General features: G+C 41.3%; 1 protein-coding gene across 16 annotated transcripts in view; it reads left to right on the top strand.

Moving 5' to 3' along the window:
- The window catches only part of foxp1b (forkhead box P1b), a 158,961-nt gene that overhangs the window by 77,938 nt on the left and 62,136 nt on the right, over positions 1–18,887 (top strand). For all 16 annotated transcript variants that reach the window (XR_013909316.1, XM_080302095.1, XM_080302089.1 and 13 more), the window contains one exon: positions 18,398–18,523. Coding sequence is in view for 15 of the 16 variants with exons in the window: in XM_080302095.1 (XP_080158221.1) it covers positions 18,398–18,523 (126 nt within the window). In the remaining variant the exon portion in view is untranslated. The remainder of the gene's footprint in view (positions 1–18,397; positions 18,524–18,887) is intronic.

Genomic DNA, 18,887 nt, shown 5'->3' with positions numbered 1-18,887 from the left:
TAAGGAGGACACCGTTCTGTCCGTGGACTGTCTGTGGGTGGGATGGGGGGTTTCGGTTGAAGCATGGCAGGGGAAATTGAGTAAGGCCAACAGGAGCGTACTGAGAAGCCCATGATCCATCACGGGTCTTGTTCTCACTGACACGAGGAACACAAGTAATTTCTCTCAGATGGCCAAGCTAAGTGTAAAACCTAAAACAATAGTGTAACTGTGGTTCATTGAGAAACAGAACTAAACACGAGCATGATTTAGATGGCTTGGCACCCATGCACGCTTTAATGTGTCAGTTACACATTTAACTCCTGGCAACAATTTATTAATCCATTTAGGTGAGCTGGGATTTAGTCCAAGGCACACTCAACTGTTTGACATTACTGCCGTGTTAGACAGACATGTGAGTTTGGTTTTACTGCTACTGTCCAATTCTTTAAATCAGAATGCCTGAAACTAGTAACCTTTACTCAGGTCTCAGTGCGTGTTTGTGCACTAAAACTCTGATCTGGATTCTGTACTCTTAAACACCGAAGCTGTTTTAATTCACGGATTCACATGTAAAACCCCCCTGTTATTTAAAAATATGTATTTTTAACCAGGTTAACTTGTAACATTGACATATTTGGAAGTCTTGATCAAAACTGCACTTCTTTTCATTTAAAGTAAATAAAAATCTATTTAGCCACTAGGGCTGTGCGATATGACCAAAATCTCATATCCCGATATAAGACATCTATCGTCCGATAACGATATAAATCACAAAAATGTAACATTTTCTGTAAATTCTGTGAATCTCGGGCAGCTCGACTTGCGGGAAGTGTTTCCAGCTGCGCGTCATGTAGCTGGATTCGAGTGTTTTAACAGATGCATGAAACGATACATTTTTAGACATAAGTTGTAACGGCCGCCGTTTTCTTTGTGAGTATTTATTACACATGGTGCTGCGGGTAAAAGCCTGTTCTAACATTTGAGTCTAAGGTTTATTTTTTAGCACCTGGCGGCTCTTTTTTACTTCTCATCCGTAAATAATCTGCTCTTTCACGTGATTCAATTTATTTTGAAAAGTCTCAACAGGATCTTGAGCTTTATTGTGAAAGGTTTATGTGGAACATAAACAAGCGGACACGCGATGCTGTTACCGTCGCTGTTGCTAACGACAACGCATAAAAACAGGCGCTTGTCCGTCTGTAGTGTGGTTATATTAAATATAAGAGAAAGAGAGAACTTTAAGAAATTAATATAGTCACTACAGTGACCATTAAAACGATGAAAAAATATTACCGTAAACAGTTTATTTTGCGACACCACGAAACAAATGATAGCGTAAAATGAAACGATAGACGTTTTTATATCGTCATCCGATATATATCATTATATCGAACAGCCCTACTAGCCACTGATGGAGCCCCCACAAGTTCCATTTGTTTCATCTGTAAATATCAAAAACAACCACTCACAAAATAAAAAGATGTATTTGGGAGAATTTTAAAGAGGGCCTTCTTCACCAAGGGTCACATGGCCTGACAGGCTTCCAGCATGTTGTTTGATGCAGTTGGTTACGGCGCTTTTGTAGATCATATGTCAGTTGTTACTCCAAACAGAAATAAGAGATATTTTTTAAATCGCATGTGTGCTGTAGTTGATTTGAAATTTAAACACACAGTGAAAGGACTGTACATCAAAAGCAGTCTTTTATGGGAAACCTTAGGCAGTAGTGAAATTTTGGCTATCGTTATTTTGCATATTACATTATTTTATTCTGTTTGTTCCTTTTCAAAAGCTAAAGTGCCACTTAAAAACTTTGTATTGTGTGGGAATATATCAAATAATGTGGTTTTGTCTGCACAGTGGCATATTTTATATTCAGTACATTATATTAGCATGCAAGATCTCAAGATCTTACAGCAAGATTTCTGGATATTTTGTTAAATATAAAAAAACCTCAGTGCTCCTCCTTTATGACACTTTAAGTAGTTTGATTGTGTGTTAGCATGTGTCATCAAACAAAAGGTGGCCAATATATGACACAACTTCCTGGGTGATAAAGGCTGACAGAGTTGTGTAATGTTTTTGGTAATTACCCCACACACTCAGTATTTCTGTTCCAGGAAAGAGAGAGAAGCATTTCTGTTTGGCAGCGCATCAGGACAAGTGCCAACATATAAATAATCAGTTAATTACAGTATTGACGCAATTGTCTTGGTTGCACAAGCAACTCATCTCTGGCAGCATATTGATTGTGTTTAGATGAAGCCCGTGACAGGGGAGATGCTTCCCCCTCTTAAAGCCATTTCCAATGGATCACAGAAGTACAAAATTGAGAGTATGATTAATTTTTCAATTTCTCTCTGCGGATATCTAATAATTGTGCCCATAGATAGCCAAGGGCTCTTATTAAACATTAACATGCAAAAGAAAAGTTAGAATCAGAAAGATGGTATTTTGGATTGAATAATGTAAAATATCTGTAGGGCAACAGAGAAAGAAGCAAACTATTCCAGGTTTATTCTTCAAATGTTTTCCACCACTGCAATGCCTCCTCCTAATTACTGAGCTCTTATCTGCACACTCGACACTATATTTATTTTTTCCTCATTGCTAAATGCAAATTTCTTTAACCTTTTAATAACATGTACATGTCAGTAATTTTTAAAAGCTATCATTAGAAATGTCATTTGGACTCGGCTAGGATTGTGTTTTTAATTGGTATGTAACTCCACTGGACAGACAAGTTTTTATTTTTAATTCAAGTTTCTGATAATTAATGCAAGACTTTCCCCAACATATTAAATGTTTGGCTCTTTGATCTGCTAAAGGGAGTGTTGGTGAGGCGCGCGGCATCTTATTAGAATACATCAGCATGTTATCTCCTTGCTTTGCAGCAGAGAGACACTTTGCCTTTAAGAAGTGGCACCTTACAGGAGGTTCCACCTTCAGGTCTCGCTCTGTCTCCTTCTGTCTCTCTGTGTTTCTCCCCGTGCTGTCTCCATCACTTTGCTCACTTCCAAATAATATCATCATCATCTCAGATAGCTGTGGCACAGGAGAACTGCATTTGTTGATCAGATCTGGCTCGGCTGACGCCTCCTCTCCTCAAGTACGGGGATGTGCGTGTAATGCTTGCCTGAACCCGGCCGTCGGCGGCTGATTGAGTGATTCTGCCTGTCAAAGAACAAGATAACCGCATCAGTAAATACTCTCCACTCCGCGGCCCCTCACCAACGTCCCACCACTAGCGGGAACAGAGGTTCTCTTCACACACATTTCCAGCTTGTTGTTATACATGTATACACTGTCCTTGAGTTCATCCACTCATTGTCTAAGGCTACGTTCACACTGCAGGCGAAAGCGCATCAAATCCGATTTTCTTGACCCATATCCGATAATGGTATGACAGTGTGAACGGCACAAATCCGATATTTTCAAATCCGATCTGGGTCACTTTCGTATGTGGTACTGAATCCGATACATATCGGATGTTTTAGAAAGCGACTGATGTTTGAACGATCATGTCGCATTAAATGCGTCTTTTACGTCACTGACACAAGACAGACGCCAATTATCAGCGCCGGAGAAGACATCGCGAACGCTTCCTGGCCATCCAGTGTAGATGTCAGTGAAACTGTTGGGAAGACAACGTTGGAGAAACGTGAACATTTTATTTGTACTGTATAATCTGCAGATTCTGACAGAAATCTGTAACTATCCTTTGAAGCACCGCAATAAGGATCATTATTAGGTTATCTACATTATTATGTAAATAACAAAATAACTTAAAGCAAAAATTGGGAAATGTAAAGTCCGAAGTCTTTATATTAAGGGCCATCAGTCAAACAATATTGTTTGCTCTGGGTCTAAACAGAGCGCGTTGTGTGTGGCATCTTCTTTTGCGCATGCGGGCCGCTTTGAGCGTTCACACTACAGCGCGTTTGCTGTCGCATTTTATTTGTAGAGTGAACAAGCAGACAAAAAAAATCGGATTTGATCAAAAAATCTGAATTGAGCATTAAGACCTGCAGTGTGAACGTAGCCTAATAGAGCTTTGAAGGAGTCACACAAAAGAGAATTTCCTATTTTAACACGTAAACAGATTATTGCAGCCCTCTGCCTCTCCAAGGGGACTTCTAACTCAGGTTACAGTTAGTTTTTCTTGTCATTTTGATGAGGTCTCTAGCCAGTATCACACCACCAGATTCCGGTTTCACAGTGTGATCTTTTGATAGCCCCCCTCTCTTCAAAGCATCACCAGCATTGAAGATGGATTGAATTAGTGATTTGTGGTGCATTTATCTCGATCTGAGAGTAATTTAGTGCTCTCTGTCTTAGCACTCAAGCTCAATGAAAACAATAAATGGTGTCCTTATCTTCCAGAGTGAAATCAAGATAGGCACAGGAGGCTGTGAGTTATTTGTGGTTGATTTGGAAAGAAAGGAAGGACAGGAAATGGACACCCCTCTCACATTACCTCTCGCCATAGAGCAGGAGAGAGGTAGAGAGACGCTTTTTAATCAGCAGAAAGCTGTGCTTCTAATGTAAAAGTGTCAAAGATGTGCCTTAGCCCTGCAATGAGTGAAATCTGGTCAAGCCTTGTGTTAAATTGAAAACGGGGCCGCTGGGATTTGAAGGTGAGGGGACAGGGGACTCCATGGTAGCAGCATCCTGGTCAATTATCACAATCTCCTATGCTCTGTTCCACTCTTGAGGCCTTCACTCCTTTATTTGGCTCCACTACACAACCAGGATCACAAAGAAATATAGTAAAAAAACAAAAACTAAACAGCTACAGAGTACATTATTGATCAGAAGTGGCTGTTTTTTAACATTACATTACTCAACTCCCAGATTATAGCCCATTTTTGGCATTGCATTGCATTTCAGCTGCAGGTGAGTCCAAGTCCTGGTTGGCTCATAATGGGAGAAAAAAGTTGCTGTTTGTACCTGTAACAGCCCGTGCCTTGCCTGTCAGAGCATCACGCTTAATACTCTCTACAGCTGCAGGTCCAGGCATATCCCAGCAGCCTCTCTGGCTGGAGAGAAGAAGGTTCACTTCCTGGCAGCTTCTGCCTTTTCGCTGACTTGCCACAAGTAAAAGAAAAGAAAAGAAAATTTAGCTAGAGAAGGAAAAAATGTACCACCGCTCTGTTTATACGTGCATGTGTGCAGTCTATTTTAACCACCTGAGCAGGAGCCAGAAAGCCAGCACTTGCCCCATATTTTCACCAGATGTTGAGGAGGGGAAGGAAAGCCTCGAAAGAGTCTTGCAATCAAAATAATTATCTTTATGGGTGGATGTTTACAAAGTGTTAATGTGATATTCTGCAGGCAGGCTAAACTGAGCCTGCTCTTTGATAAATGCCCTTGTCTATTAAAAGACCAACACTTCTGCTTTATATAGGCGCAGTGCAGTTTATAAATGTCTTTACAGCTTTCTTTTAGAAGAAGGGGAGAATATCTAAAGTGAGCCATGATTCTCCTCCTCTGTCTCACCTCCCCCCTTCCTCCTGCTGTGAATCATAGCAGACGGTACAGACATGAGTGGATGCGGCCTCCTTGATAGACAGTCAAAGAAGCAGCTGCAATGATTTGTAGCCACGGGGCAACAGTACTGCTGTAACCTGTCCTCTCGCAGCACATATGACATGGAGGCATACTGTAAGTAGAAGCGCCTCAGCAGATTTTCATCATAATTCATATTCCACAAGATCAAATTGTGATTTCTAATTTGATTCTTTTTTTAAACCCTTTATTTATCACCTGATTGGGCAAAGCAAATTGAAATTTACACTATGTAGGCTGACATCTAATAGAATTCCCACATTTTGCTTCGGGGGAGTTTGTTTTTAGAGCATATTAGCTTTGCCGCATTGTAGCTTGACAGACGTTTTCTCTCAGGAGTCGATGTTTAATTTGAATAATCACAAAAAGTGTGTTCGTTTGGTTTGCAGGGACATCAGTGTCCCAGATGAATAAAGAGGTAAATGAGGGGAAGAAAACAGGTAATTATGCTGAACCAGTAAATGAATGACCCACTGACCCTCAATCCTAATTGATTTTGTACAGACAAATTGTTTTCTTTAATTTTTTTTCTCTATCACCAATTTTGATATGTTTTTGTTAGCTGTCTTTTAGTTAGCTTTATTTAGATGTAATTAATTGGGTATGTGAATCAAGACTCAAATACTAGAAACAGGGAGGGAGGGAAGCTGTGTCTCCTCCATTTACCAGCAGGGCAATTATACTTGGCAGCTCGTACTTTGTGAAATGATGTCATATCTTGGAAGAAGCGCAAAGACTTCACCTCCCTCCAGAGTCGTTTTTCCCGCAATGTTATTTGTTTGTTTACTGTTTAAAAATCATACGTGCATAACATTAACATACAGTTGGCTATGTGATGGAATAGTGCGACTTCTAGATACACAAATTATGCAAATTACAAAGTGGAGGGGGGGAAAAAACAAAGAAGTGTGCAGCAGATGTGTATATTTCAGAAATCGCTCTGTTCTGAGAGCGCCTGCCCTGGGTCAGGCCATCAGCCTCACAATCCCTCGCAAATATGTGGCGGTCATTGAGTGTACGCCAAGTTACAGTGTAACAATACAGGCACAAGTGGACCGTCTGGGTGATGACATGTGCTACTTTGCATGTAAATTCTTTAGTGATTCACCTCCAAGTGAACCCACTGAGAGCGATTCTGGCGTTGGCTTAAAGACAGAGGTGTGTTTTTATGACTAGGTGAGGCATGTCCTCTCCAAGGCCCTCAAGCACTGTATCCCTCTACCCTCCCCTTTAATCACTGTAGCAACTGCTCTCATAAACTCCATGAGCTGTGTATTAGTGTGCATGTTTGGAAGCCTGTTTGTGTGCGCGCGCGTGTGTCTGAATGTCCTGTGTATGTGTCCGTGAGCATGTGCCCTTCCTTGTTACCCCATTTTTAAACTTAATCAGCAAAAATAAAGCCATTGTAAGCTAGCTCATATTAAAGAGGTGATTATTGGTAATAAATACTTTTTATACATACTTATTACAGAGGCAGTTTTCTTCTTGCGCTTAATGAGAGTAATTTGATTTGCTTGAGAGATTACAGTTTCCTAGAATTAATGCGGCAGTCCCCATTCCAAGATAGAGTGAGATCTAAGATTCTTCACAGGTCGTGTGCTGCTAGATGCACCCCTCTCACATAGCAGCTAATGGAGTTGAACAGCAGTCTGTCATCCCCCCGCCCACCACCCCAGCAGCTCTATAGCCCACATGCCCTTGGTTCCTGCAGTGCTTGTTGTTTTGGCTACTTCTGCCTCCTGCTTTTTACTTCTTATGCATGCCAGCCACTACTAAGTAGCTCTCTCTAAAAAACAGGAGGCTAGTGATTTATTGTATATATGCAATGCTCACTCATCAATGAAAATCCAACATCTGGCAAAAATTATTCACCCAATTGCACTAATTCAAATGATGCTCCAGTTGCATCAAGAAGCTTTTTTTTTTAAACCCATAGTTTTTCTCCTCGTCTGTTTCCTCAGTTTGACTTTGTTTAATATTTTCATCACATGTTTATGTAAGCCCTTCAAGCTTAGTGCATAACTTAATTTGAGTTTTGATCATCTTCTCTTGCGACATTTATTGAAGCCAGCAGCCTGCAGGTTTCAGCGCCTAAGGCTGAAGGTGGCTCAGGCAGATTGAGGGCGACCAATTCTGTCACCACATTGCACTCTGCATGTTAATTAAGTTTAAGATGGTTGAGGAAAGTGCTTACACTGAAAGCAATGAAATGACTTGTTAGTCCATAAACACTCCAAAAAACGATCACGTGAAAGAGAATTTGTAAACCAGAGTTGTGAGCTGGGAACTAGATGCTCCTTTGGCCAGCATGGGTGATCGGTCTTATCTTTAGTGATACACAAGTGCATCTAAGATTTGTAGATTCAAATTAAAATCACCAGAGGTTAGTTGTTACCTTAAAGGTGAAGGAAACTCTAAACCCTCATTTAATTAAGCAAAGAAAAAGAAGAGAAAGAAATGTTGGTGCTGTAGAGCTTGCCAACTTTTGAAATAGCACCAAACATTCTGTAATTTCCTGGTTTAAATGCTCGGCCCTGAAGAATTGTCAGTTGTTTTCTCTCAGTTCTGAATAGATAGCTCTACTGGGTTTCAGTATAGTTATATGACCTCCAGGATCATTAATCAGCTAGTTTACATTGGAAGGTTGCAGGCAGATACTTTTAGGTCCTGCGGTTAATGCGGACGGGCCTCTGTGAATCAGTTTTGTTCCAGCTCATCCCGCAGACGCGCAATCAGTTTGGGATCTGTTGAGTGTAGAGGCTCGGTTCATGCCTTGATTTTTCTTTGTCATGTTCCTCAAGCTGTTCCTGATGGCAGCCGCCTACAGCACATTATTCTTCTGGGGTAGGCTCCAGCCATGAGGGGAAATGCTGTTTGGTTGGCAACAGCGTTAAGGTGAGTGGTATATGTCAAAGTGACAACCACGTGAGTAACAGCTTATGGTTTCCCAGCATAGCATTGTAGTCTAACAGGCTGATTAACGTTTCACTTCACTCGGTAGCGGTATTAATGATGTGGCTGTTCGGTGTTCATCAGCAAGGAGTCTACCAAGACGAGAGAGTGAGGCACCAGAACTGGCAAACTTTTGTTTCTTTCATTCCATTTACCTTCCATATCTTCCCACCAAGTCAATGAAGGTTAATAATTTCTAGAATAAGAGAAAACCACTGAAAAAAGTGAGGCTCACCATGTGTCACATCATCTGCCTGTGAGACTGAAATACATTACAGTCCAGTGTGACGGGTGATGTGTCTGGACACTGCTGGAGATTACTCCTCTTTATGGCCGGGGCAATCAGATTTTTTTCCCTGCTTTTCTCTTCCCTTCCTTTATTCCTGGCGGCATAGGATCATATTACCCATCTTGGAATGACTTCAACAGAGACACTGCTATTCCCAGGGAGCTGTCTCTCCCCGCTGCAACTAAATCCATAGCCAATTGGACTGGCCTGTGATTTATAGAAAATCTTCTCCTTCGGAGGAACTTTCGTTCAACACACACACACACACACACTGGGAATTCTCCCTCGGCAGCTCATGATGTGTTAGGTCTCAGGTCAGAGCAGTTCAAGGCAGTGAGTGCCAATGGGAAAACATGTACAGTCAGAAACTAGAGAAATACTATAAAGGCTGTAGTATGGTTGTTTAAAGCAAGATACATAAAAGCTTATTTACTTCATGAAGACAGATTGTAGTTCTAGTTTCTTAATCAAATCAACAGGATGCTCGCCTGCTCTTTGGCCGCTTGACATTTCCAATCCATCTTCAAGGGAAGAGTTAAAAATTTGCTGTAGGGGGTGTCACGCTTGTTGTCTGCTTTACTGATTAGTGGGATTATTCATCTACATGAGTTGCTTTTGCATCTATTCTGAGTTAATCAACATGCCTCGTGGTCTCGGGCCCACAGAGTGGTCAGCAGTCAGCACGGGCCGTCGGTTCAGGCCCCGAGCGCTGTGACCTTCCATGACTGTAGCAACTCATTCTTCCCCTCCTCAAACTCCTTCTTGTACTTGTGTGCAGAATACATTCATCTATATTCACCACAACTAAATTGGAAGATTTAGGGGTTTTACTGGTCGTATCTCGCGAGTCTCGAGTGTATCGATAATGTTGAGTCCTCCGTCTATGAGACCAGGGCAGATAGAGCTTCCCATTCTAAACAATATCATTCGCGCATGATAAAATCTGCTCACAGTATTCTAGGTCTCACGCTGGGTTTTGGAAGCACCCATTTTCCCAAGCACAACACTCCTTGCTACAAAGTGATGCAACACTTCCAACAAAGATGCAATCGGCAGGAGTGTGTGTTTTCTAACAGTCCATCTAAAGTACCCAGCACAGTTGGCACGCCTCTGCTCTTTTCCTCTCACTTTATCAACTCGGGGGATATTATTGCCGATTCAGTGGTGGGCATCCTGAGGCATCATATGCTCAGAACACAAAGCTAAGGTCAGGGGGAGAGGAAGTGCTGAGATCTGCCCGTTGCATTGTTCCCAGGTCGTTTGCGCTTTTGCCTTCTCTTTTTCTTTACTCTTTTTAGCTTTGATGATATCGACTTCTCACTCTCGTACTCCTTCTCTGTTTCCCTCCATCTGCTCCTAAATGACACCTAAGCACAGGCTCTTCCTCCAACTGATGTCCCCATGTGTGACCTCACTCCTTTGGAAAAGCCATTCGCAGTCAGTGCTGAAGTAGAATGCCGAGCTCTTGGTGGGTACACATAACAGAGACTGTGACACGCGGCTGTGCGCTGATAGACTTTCCACTGGAGTGGATTAAATCAGCATCAGGCTAGTGGAGCTGATTACCTCAATATGAAAATGCAGTATCTTAATGGTACATATTTTCATGAGGCAGCCCAGTTGCCTTTCATTTTGCGGCTAATATGTCTATTCTTATGAGTCATTTACTTCTTTAATTACCTTTAGCAGCAGATGCACAATGGTGTATTAATGTGAATGATTTTTACTGCCACTTTATCATACTGAGCCTGTGAAGTTGAAAGGCGTAATTGAGGTGGAAGAGCGACTCATGAGAGAAACAATATTTAGTTGACAGTTGCTCTTGTACTCTGGGAGGGTGTTTATGAGTTTACACCACACTAAAGCTGTAATAAACGCGGTATTCGTTTAATAATGGCAGGGGACAGAAATGCTTTCACTAAGATGTGTTCAGTTATTGAATCATTCCAGGAAGTTGTTTGGTATAATCAGACAACACTGTGCATGCATATGCGGTCACTTGTTGTCGTTACATATGTCTCCACATTGAGTCTTTGCGTGTGTTTTGTGGCGGCGAAATAACTGTTTGCTGCGAGCAAAAACCTTATTTACTCTTCTCCTGTTTGCAGCATGTGCAACTCTGACAATCCATGTAATTTGCATGTGCGTGCTTGCGGTGTGTCTATGTGTTTTGTCTCCAGCTTGTGTGCTTTTCTTGGTGTGATTTTCTGATTCAGACCTCTCTGAATAGAGGCCTTCTTTAGCCATCTGTTGTTAAGCTGCTGGCTAAGCAAGGCTGGGGAATCCAAACAAATGCAGAGCACACAGCAAACGGAAGCTGTCAGGCCTGCATAGCTTAGCTGACCTCGCCGGGTTAGGGAGAGTAGGGGGAGGGTGAGGTGACCCCCTCTGTACCAGGCTCCAAGTGCCCGAACTGCCTGGTTGGGGCACTGTTTACCCTTCGCTCTGCACCTCCTGCAACCTCTGCCTCCTCTCTCTTACATTCTCTTCTTTCCCTCTCTTTCTATCTCCCTTACCCCCCTCCAGCTTCTCACTCTTCTCTTCCTCCATCTGTCACCCCCCCCCCCCCCCCACAGCCTTTTTTTTTTCACTCCACTCCCTCCATCATCAGTCCTGCTTCACAGCCCCCCTCTCTTCTATCTTCACTCACAGTTAATAACTTTGCTTTAGTCATGTTTTTCTTAGTCATTCTTTTTTTCTTCCTTTTTGCTCAGAAAATATTTTCCAGGCACTGTATTACCTGTTATGGAGAGAGAGGGGTGTGTGTTCAAGGGGGAGGTGTGTTGGATAAACAAAATGGGGTTTTTATTGAAGTCGGATTTAGTCTTATGTAAGTGCACGCACTGCCTTATTGTTTAAACGTGGATATTCAGAATGTTTAGTGTTGTCATAAATATTAATAGATTAGTTGAAAAGTGCAGCGAAGGAAGGGAATCTAATGGTTTGAAGTGGGTATAAAACGTTGATTTATTTATGTATTCTACATGAATTAGTTTGGAAATCTAAACACAGACTGGAGAGTGTTGTTGCGAGAGCCCCGTAATGCGCAAGGTTTGAGCATCAGGGCCTGTTTTCCATGTGGAGTGGCTTTTTGGAAATGGCATTAATTATATACTTACTGGGAAACCAGACTTTCCCTGCTTTGCATTGCAGATAAACGTCTGTATTACTGAGGAAAAAGAGAAAGGGGAAAAAAATGCAATTAATATAAATAGACATGATCCTCACTGCTTATTCGCTTACATGTTTAAAAAGAATCACCCCACGTGCATTTCAATTAAAATGACAAGTATTCCAAGTGAATTCAATTTCAGTTTGTTTGCATTGTCAATGCTTATCTAACGTAATAGTTATCAGTAATATAGGATCGGTTAGACTCCGACTTTACAAAATTTGTTGCCACGAGCTGCAACAGCCCTTCCAGTTTATGAACTGACTAGATACCGCTGGATTCTTCAGTAGCCCATAGAAGAAGATTATTTCAGGAAATCTGGCAGCGACTTGCATGGGAAAGCTGGCGAGAAATGATGCTGGCCTCTTGGCTTGGTTACCGCTGAGAAGCAGAGGGCCTCGTCTTTGAAAAGAAAACAGCAGAAGTGATAAATGTCAGGTGAGTTGAGATGCGCAACCAGTCAGAAAGTCAAGCAGATAACCTTGACATTTAGGCCGCTGGTGTTGAAGCCCCGCAGAGGGTGCGGAGCGGGACCAGAGGGCCCAGTGTCTTCTGAGCTGGACTACATTAAGAGCTAACCTATTAGTCGTGTTGTTACTGCCTGTCTCTGAGCCGCGCTCTCCTGCCTAATAAAGCCTGGCGAAACGTGGCCGCTCAGTAAATATACTGCTGCACTCACACAAGTGCAGAAGCACACAAACAGATGCACATCTCGTTCTTTCTCCTTTTTTTTTTTCTCGAGTGGCCGCAGGGATCTGGTTACACCTGCTTGCACATCTTCTAGCAATTAGGGGCAATCTGCTTGAAACCATTTCACGTTCAAGGTCTTCCCCAGCCATGGAGAGAGGAGCCCAACATATATTGAGCAATAGAAAGGTCTTTCTTTTGATTGGCCTGAACAAACAACACTTTTCCTGTCATTTTCCACTGTCAGATTCTTAATGGACACACCTTGAATAGTTTTTCCTCAGCATTTATCCAGATCATATCTATTTTTTATACTTTTACCAGGCTTCTTGTCTGCTTGACAGCCGTAGGACTTAATTTGTCTATGATGCATCCGTCACATCTAACGCAACTTGAGTGATTGGTGTAATCCGGTCCTTATTTTGGGGTTGTTTGTGCACCATTTGAATGTTGCATGAAAGTTGTATAAAGAGGAAACAGAGAAACCTGTCTGAATTATGTCTGGGTTTTGTTTGTAGTGGGAAAAGGTGCAGCAAGGGATTCAACAGAGAGCAGACTTGACTGTGTGGCAATGCTCTGAGCTGGGATTTGTAAGACACCCAGAGCTGGCTTTAGCAGCAGGAAACCCCAAAGCCTGTAAATAATCCACATGTGCAGACTGCACATAAAGACATCCAGTACTTAGCAGTTCCCTTATCACAGCGTGATAGCCCAGGGACATGAGAGACGCTCCTGCCTCTATTCACTAATATGCTGTGAAAGTAGATGCAGATAAAACGCCTGTTGTTTATTGAGGAAGTTGTGTTAACATGGGGAAGAGGATGTGAACTTTGAACACATTTGAAATGTGGAAAATAAAAGAGGATTTCAAATGACAAGGATACCAAATTGCAATGTCTTTGTTGCTGATAAAATGTTGTTATGTGCTGGAGGGTGTTTTCTAATCAAAAGCACCTAGAGGGTTCACTCCCTTTACGGTTTGTGTGTGTGTATTTGTCTTCATGTTAACTCACAAACAATGAATGTATGTTTGGTGTATGAATGTAGGCGTCTGTCTTTGCAGTTGTGTCCTTATTCCCGTAACAAGCTCACCTGACAAAGAACCTCAGTTTGAGATTATGATAGGACTACTGTAGTCTTGTTTGTTTAAGCAGAAACTGATTCAACATACACACTGTTTTCCCCTCACTCTTTACATACATGGGATATATAACATTTCTGGCTCCATAGTGAGCAAAGACATATGAGTGATATTTGCAGTCATAGTCTTCTGTGGCCGTGTGCAGTGCAGACTCAAAATGGCATTTATATAGTTCTTTTCCAGTTCACTGCCCACTCAAAGTGCATTTTGCCCGCTTGTGCCATGCTGAAAATGCAGACCTTATATTAATACTTTCATACAAAGGCACTGCACATCCCCAAATTACACTGTGATCATTTATGCCACCACAAAGGCATGAGCCATGTTTAATCGCCACAGTCGATCTTTTAAGATTTAAGATTTTGGATTCAGATTGCATTACATTAGACCAGGGGTGCCCAACTCCAGTCCTCAAGGGCTGGTGTCCTGCAGGTTTTAGATGTGTCCTTGGTCCAACACAGCTGATTTGAAAGGCTAAATGACCTCCTCAACATGTGTTGAAGTTCTCCAGAGGCCTGGTAAGGCCTGGAGTTGGACACCCCTGCATTAGGCCATAGTACAAATAAAAGCTCAGTAATACGCAGGTCCTTGTTTACTGGTTTTAGATCAATATAGCTGCGGCCTGTGGAGATGTCATCACAACCAATGGCAACATTTGCCACATTAGTCGGATAACTTACAAACTTTGAGAATCTTTCTGTTGTTTTAGTGAACCTGCCATCAGTAGTCTTTAATAACTGATGGCTGGAGGTCATGAAGACATTTGTGTGCTATTGTAGCCAACAATACAACATGTAGTCTGCTTTGCTTGTGACACTGAAGTGACTGAAGTGAATATTGCTTGGTATATTCTTCTTTTGACAAAGTAGCCAATAGGCATTAAAAATCAAACTCTACATATAATGGACTCTTCAAGTGTAAGTATAAAATAGATTTTTTTAATTAGTTTTGTCGCCAACCATGATTGTGTTTGAAGTTGCTCAGTCATTGACTATCTGTGATCTCTTGTCACCATATCGCTGTTAGTGGCTGTGTGTGTCGATTCCCCTTCAGTTTTGTTGTTTATCAGTTGTTTGTCAGAGTACAAGTTTTAAGTCACACATATGTCATGGTTCAATCCACAAAACCAGCTGAACTTCACCTGTAAGACAAAATGGGCTTATTAAATTAGTTTCCACATTAAAGAATAACAAATCATCACGGAATCAAAATCTTGGAGATACGTAGCGGGGTTTTGAGAAATCCTGTTTTGTGAGTCAGCTGGTGCGAAGCGGTAGTGTGAACTGTCGATCAGAGTGACGTCTTTAAGATCCAAAGTCCAAAGATGTTCGCTTTATTGCTGTGTGGCAAAGACAAGCAGGGATTATTTCGCTGCTTAACAGCTGTACACCATAAGAGAAGTCATGTCTTGTTTATAAAACCAAAAATATAACAACATTATTTCAGAATTTTTCTCTCTTGTTTTTACAAAAGAGAGAACTAGCCTAAACACTTTTTTAGCTCACTCATTTAGCCCTTATCGACAAAATAAGATGTTTCACTTCACCATGATTCAGAGTCTGCGTGCTAGTTTCCAGTTTATCACATTTTGTCTGGGGCAGCTCTTGCATGTGTATGATGCATCCAGTTCCTTTGAATGTGAGATCAAAAGAAGATAAACTCCAGAGGTGGAGGGGAAGGGAATGAGACCTCTGAAACAGAGGAGTTGGTGGTGTGTAAACATTGCAATGACGGTACACAATACATTTTTTTAAACCCAGTATTAGGCCTCTCAAAGACATGCCACCTCCAGCAGGTTTTCTAAAATGAGCTGAAAACAACATTCCTAACCCCGATGCTGACCTCACAACACAGCATCTCAGCTTGCTCACCTTTTAGTCTCTTTATGCCAACATGTGTTTACTGTTGTTGCAGCTCTGACCGTCAAAAGTAAGATTCTCATTACGCCGACGTATTTGCTGTCGGGCTGCAATGTGATTTCAGTTAATTTGCCTATGTCAAGATGATCATCGACTGTGTTTTCAAGGGCACGATCACATAATTATTGCCCTTACTTTAATTGGAAGTATAATTTGATGAAGCTGTTGACGTGAAAAGTGGAAGGCTGTGTTGGTAATTTTCTCGTTTCATGCAATGTGGCAGAATGCTGTTATTGTTTAAACTGCCTGTGACTCCTTTGCTTTAAGCTGAGGCACCTTAATGCAGTCATAATAGTCATATTATTACTATTTATGTGTGATACACACAACTAAACAGCCTTGGGTTAATTTGGCATGCATGGAATGCACTGAGTAAGATATAAATATATACTTATATTCTAAAATATAAAGATTTTATTTTCATTGTCACAAGTCTTATCTACTTTTCCCTAAAAGACCCTTTTCTTTCTGCGCTTTTCTTTTCTTTATACTCTGATGACAGTGAGGAAAGACTTCCCAGAAATGTATCTTTTCATCCATTACTGTCTGAACTTCCTATCATATCCTGTTGACTCAACTCTCTTTGTTCCAACACCCTCGGTTGTAAACCCAGACTCACACACCACACACACATTTCACTGCATGTGTCATCAGTTACAAGGAAAAAGAAAACAGCACACTTTGTTTATTCTTCAATGTGCCCGTAATACCACGCCTTGGGCGTAGTGAATGATTTTGTTACTGCTTCTTTGCTTTTTTTTTGAATTTCATTTTGAATTTCCTTATCACATATCGGTATTACAGCGCAAGTACATCTTGAAGTCACATTTGAATGTCTAGTCCTAAAGTATGTAGTGCTAACAGAAAACCTGGAGATTATGAGAGCTACCACACTGAAGATAACACCACCGTTTCCTAAATATATTTAAGGTATCAATATTGTTTTAGAAGCTTTTGACTTTGGTAACTGGCATAGGAAATTGACGTGAAATATCAGATTTTTAGCTTCTTATATAATTTAAACAAAATTTTTTCAACCACTAAAATCTTAAGATGGAAAAAAATAAAATAATCTTTAATAAACCAATCAAACAAAAAGCCTTTGGGATTCCATGAATTCCCAAAAGCAATTCTCACTATTTTATTAATATTTATTTTTCTTTTTTACAGTCTGCGTGACAAGAAGAGACAATATTATTATTCATTTGTATTTTTCCGATCTCCTCCGAGTGTCAATTAAGTTCACGTCCTTGCGATTTGAAGTTGCAATTGTGAGTTGCTTTGGAGTAAAAAAGTTGATGCCTAAAATGTAAATATTGCCGTCATGTGTGGGAGTGAATCTTGCTCACATTGTTCTTAGTTTGAATTTCGACACTCTCTTTATGAGTGTGATTGTTTTGAGGGGGTTCCCCTTCTCAATTTTCAAAGCAAAAAACAATTAGGCATGCAGACTGAGATATGTTGGTCTCATTTATATTTACGTGACAGAAGGACACAGATAGGCTGAGAGAAGGAGAATTTTTCTCCTTTAAAAGTCGAGCACGGTGACATGCCAGCAGTGTAGCCTCTTTGTTGCCTGCGGTCATATTTATGACTCATGATGTCATTGGACAGCCGTGTTTTTGGGAGGGTCAGCGCGTACGCCCACACACAAACGGTCACACAGCTGTTCTCTTCATACCCCTAGCTGTCTCTCCCCTTTCGGACTTAAAGTACCGTCTGACTTGTCTGGCATTAGGACTTTACTGGCACGTCTTTTCTTCTGTCTACACACAGCTTTCTGTTTGCTCGTTCCCTGTTTGATATCTTACTTTCACACAGTCCTTCGCAAGTTTCACTCACTTTTTCACACATGACTATAACGTTTTTCTCTTCTGTTTTTCTACTCCCTCTCTTATACCGTTTACTTTTGCAGGTTACAAACTTCTCAAGAAATTGACAGAAGAACTAATAGGTTGCCCGTATATGAGATGAGTTTGGATGCGCCCCCTAACTGTTTGTTTAATTGTGGGAGCAATCGTCTGAGGAACATGGAAAGAATGAGGCCAGTTATTTACCCAGATGGTTTACTGGTGGAGGTGTGAGGCTGGCCAGCTCACTGTGGGAACACAACGCTTGCTTTTCTTGGTATCGCTGACCGTTTTCAAGACCACTGTGTTTTTTTCCCCCTAGCTTTCTCCAGCTTTGTTTGCTCTGGATGGCATGTTTGATTATTTATCGTAAGGGAAAAGGGAGTAGCTGGAGCAATAAACATGTGACTGCACTGTATTTTGTTTTCCACTGAGAAGGCCGTGTCCTTTAACAGATATTTGAGGCCTCTATAAAGTCTTTTATTTGCTTTCTGAAGGGGAGTTTGACTGAGCTAAAGGAGGATCTAAAGAACTGATTTGTGTCTTTGACAATTTGTGTTTTCTGTAAGTGTGAGTTATCAACAGATAAATATTTCTTCTGGATTGCTGAACTTGTTTTGGTCTTCTCTGTCTGTGAATTTGTTTTGACATCTAAGCATTGTTTATGCCAGTCTTAGCTTTATGACACCGAACAGGATAACATGAAAGGAGGTCTGTGGTTTTTGTTGTCTTTCATACGGCAATGAGAATATTGCTCTAAGGGTTACGTCTGCACTGATAATAGGCATCAAAGTGTTCTCCGGGGACGTAACTTTTCTTTTTTAATTTCTCTTCTAGGCTCTTCAAATGGCTCGGCAAATACTTCTTCAGCAACAGCAGCAATCCCAGCCACAGCAACTGCAGTCTCAGCAAAATACTGGTCGCAAATCCCCCAAAGCCAACGACAAGCAGCAAAGCCTGCAGGTATTGTTGTCGTTCTCAGATGTTCTCTCATATTTTAACTCAGGGTTATCTGATGGCTTGGTTATTTAACTTTGTGGTTATTCAGATAATAAAAAAAAATGAAGTGAACTTGTGCAACTCTTGCTAGAACATAGTGTGCGAGAAAAAGTACAGCAGTAGTCTAAGTTCACAAACAGGAAATTAATATTGGCAGTGCAACATTTGCAGTTATGTATGCTCACGCATTATGTGTGATTTAGCGGCACACACGCTCAACCCTGTGTCATCCAGGTAGCACTGGAGGTGGTAGCACTACGCAGAAAGGGGTTCTGTTTAGAGGCCAGACACACAGAAAAATCTCATTGTGGCCGGTTGAGATCACATG

The sequence above is a fragment of the Astatotilapia calliptera genome, chromosome 5 (genome assembly GCF_964374335.1).
Source record: "Astatotilapia calliptera chromosome 5, fAstCal68.1, whole genome shotgun sequence".
Lineage (NCBI taxonomy): Eukaryota > Metazoa > Chordata > Actinopteri > Cichliformes > Cichlidae > Astatotilapia > Astatotilapia calliptera.
This window is presented reverse-complemented; position numbering and strand designations above follow the sequence as displayed.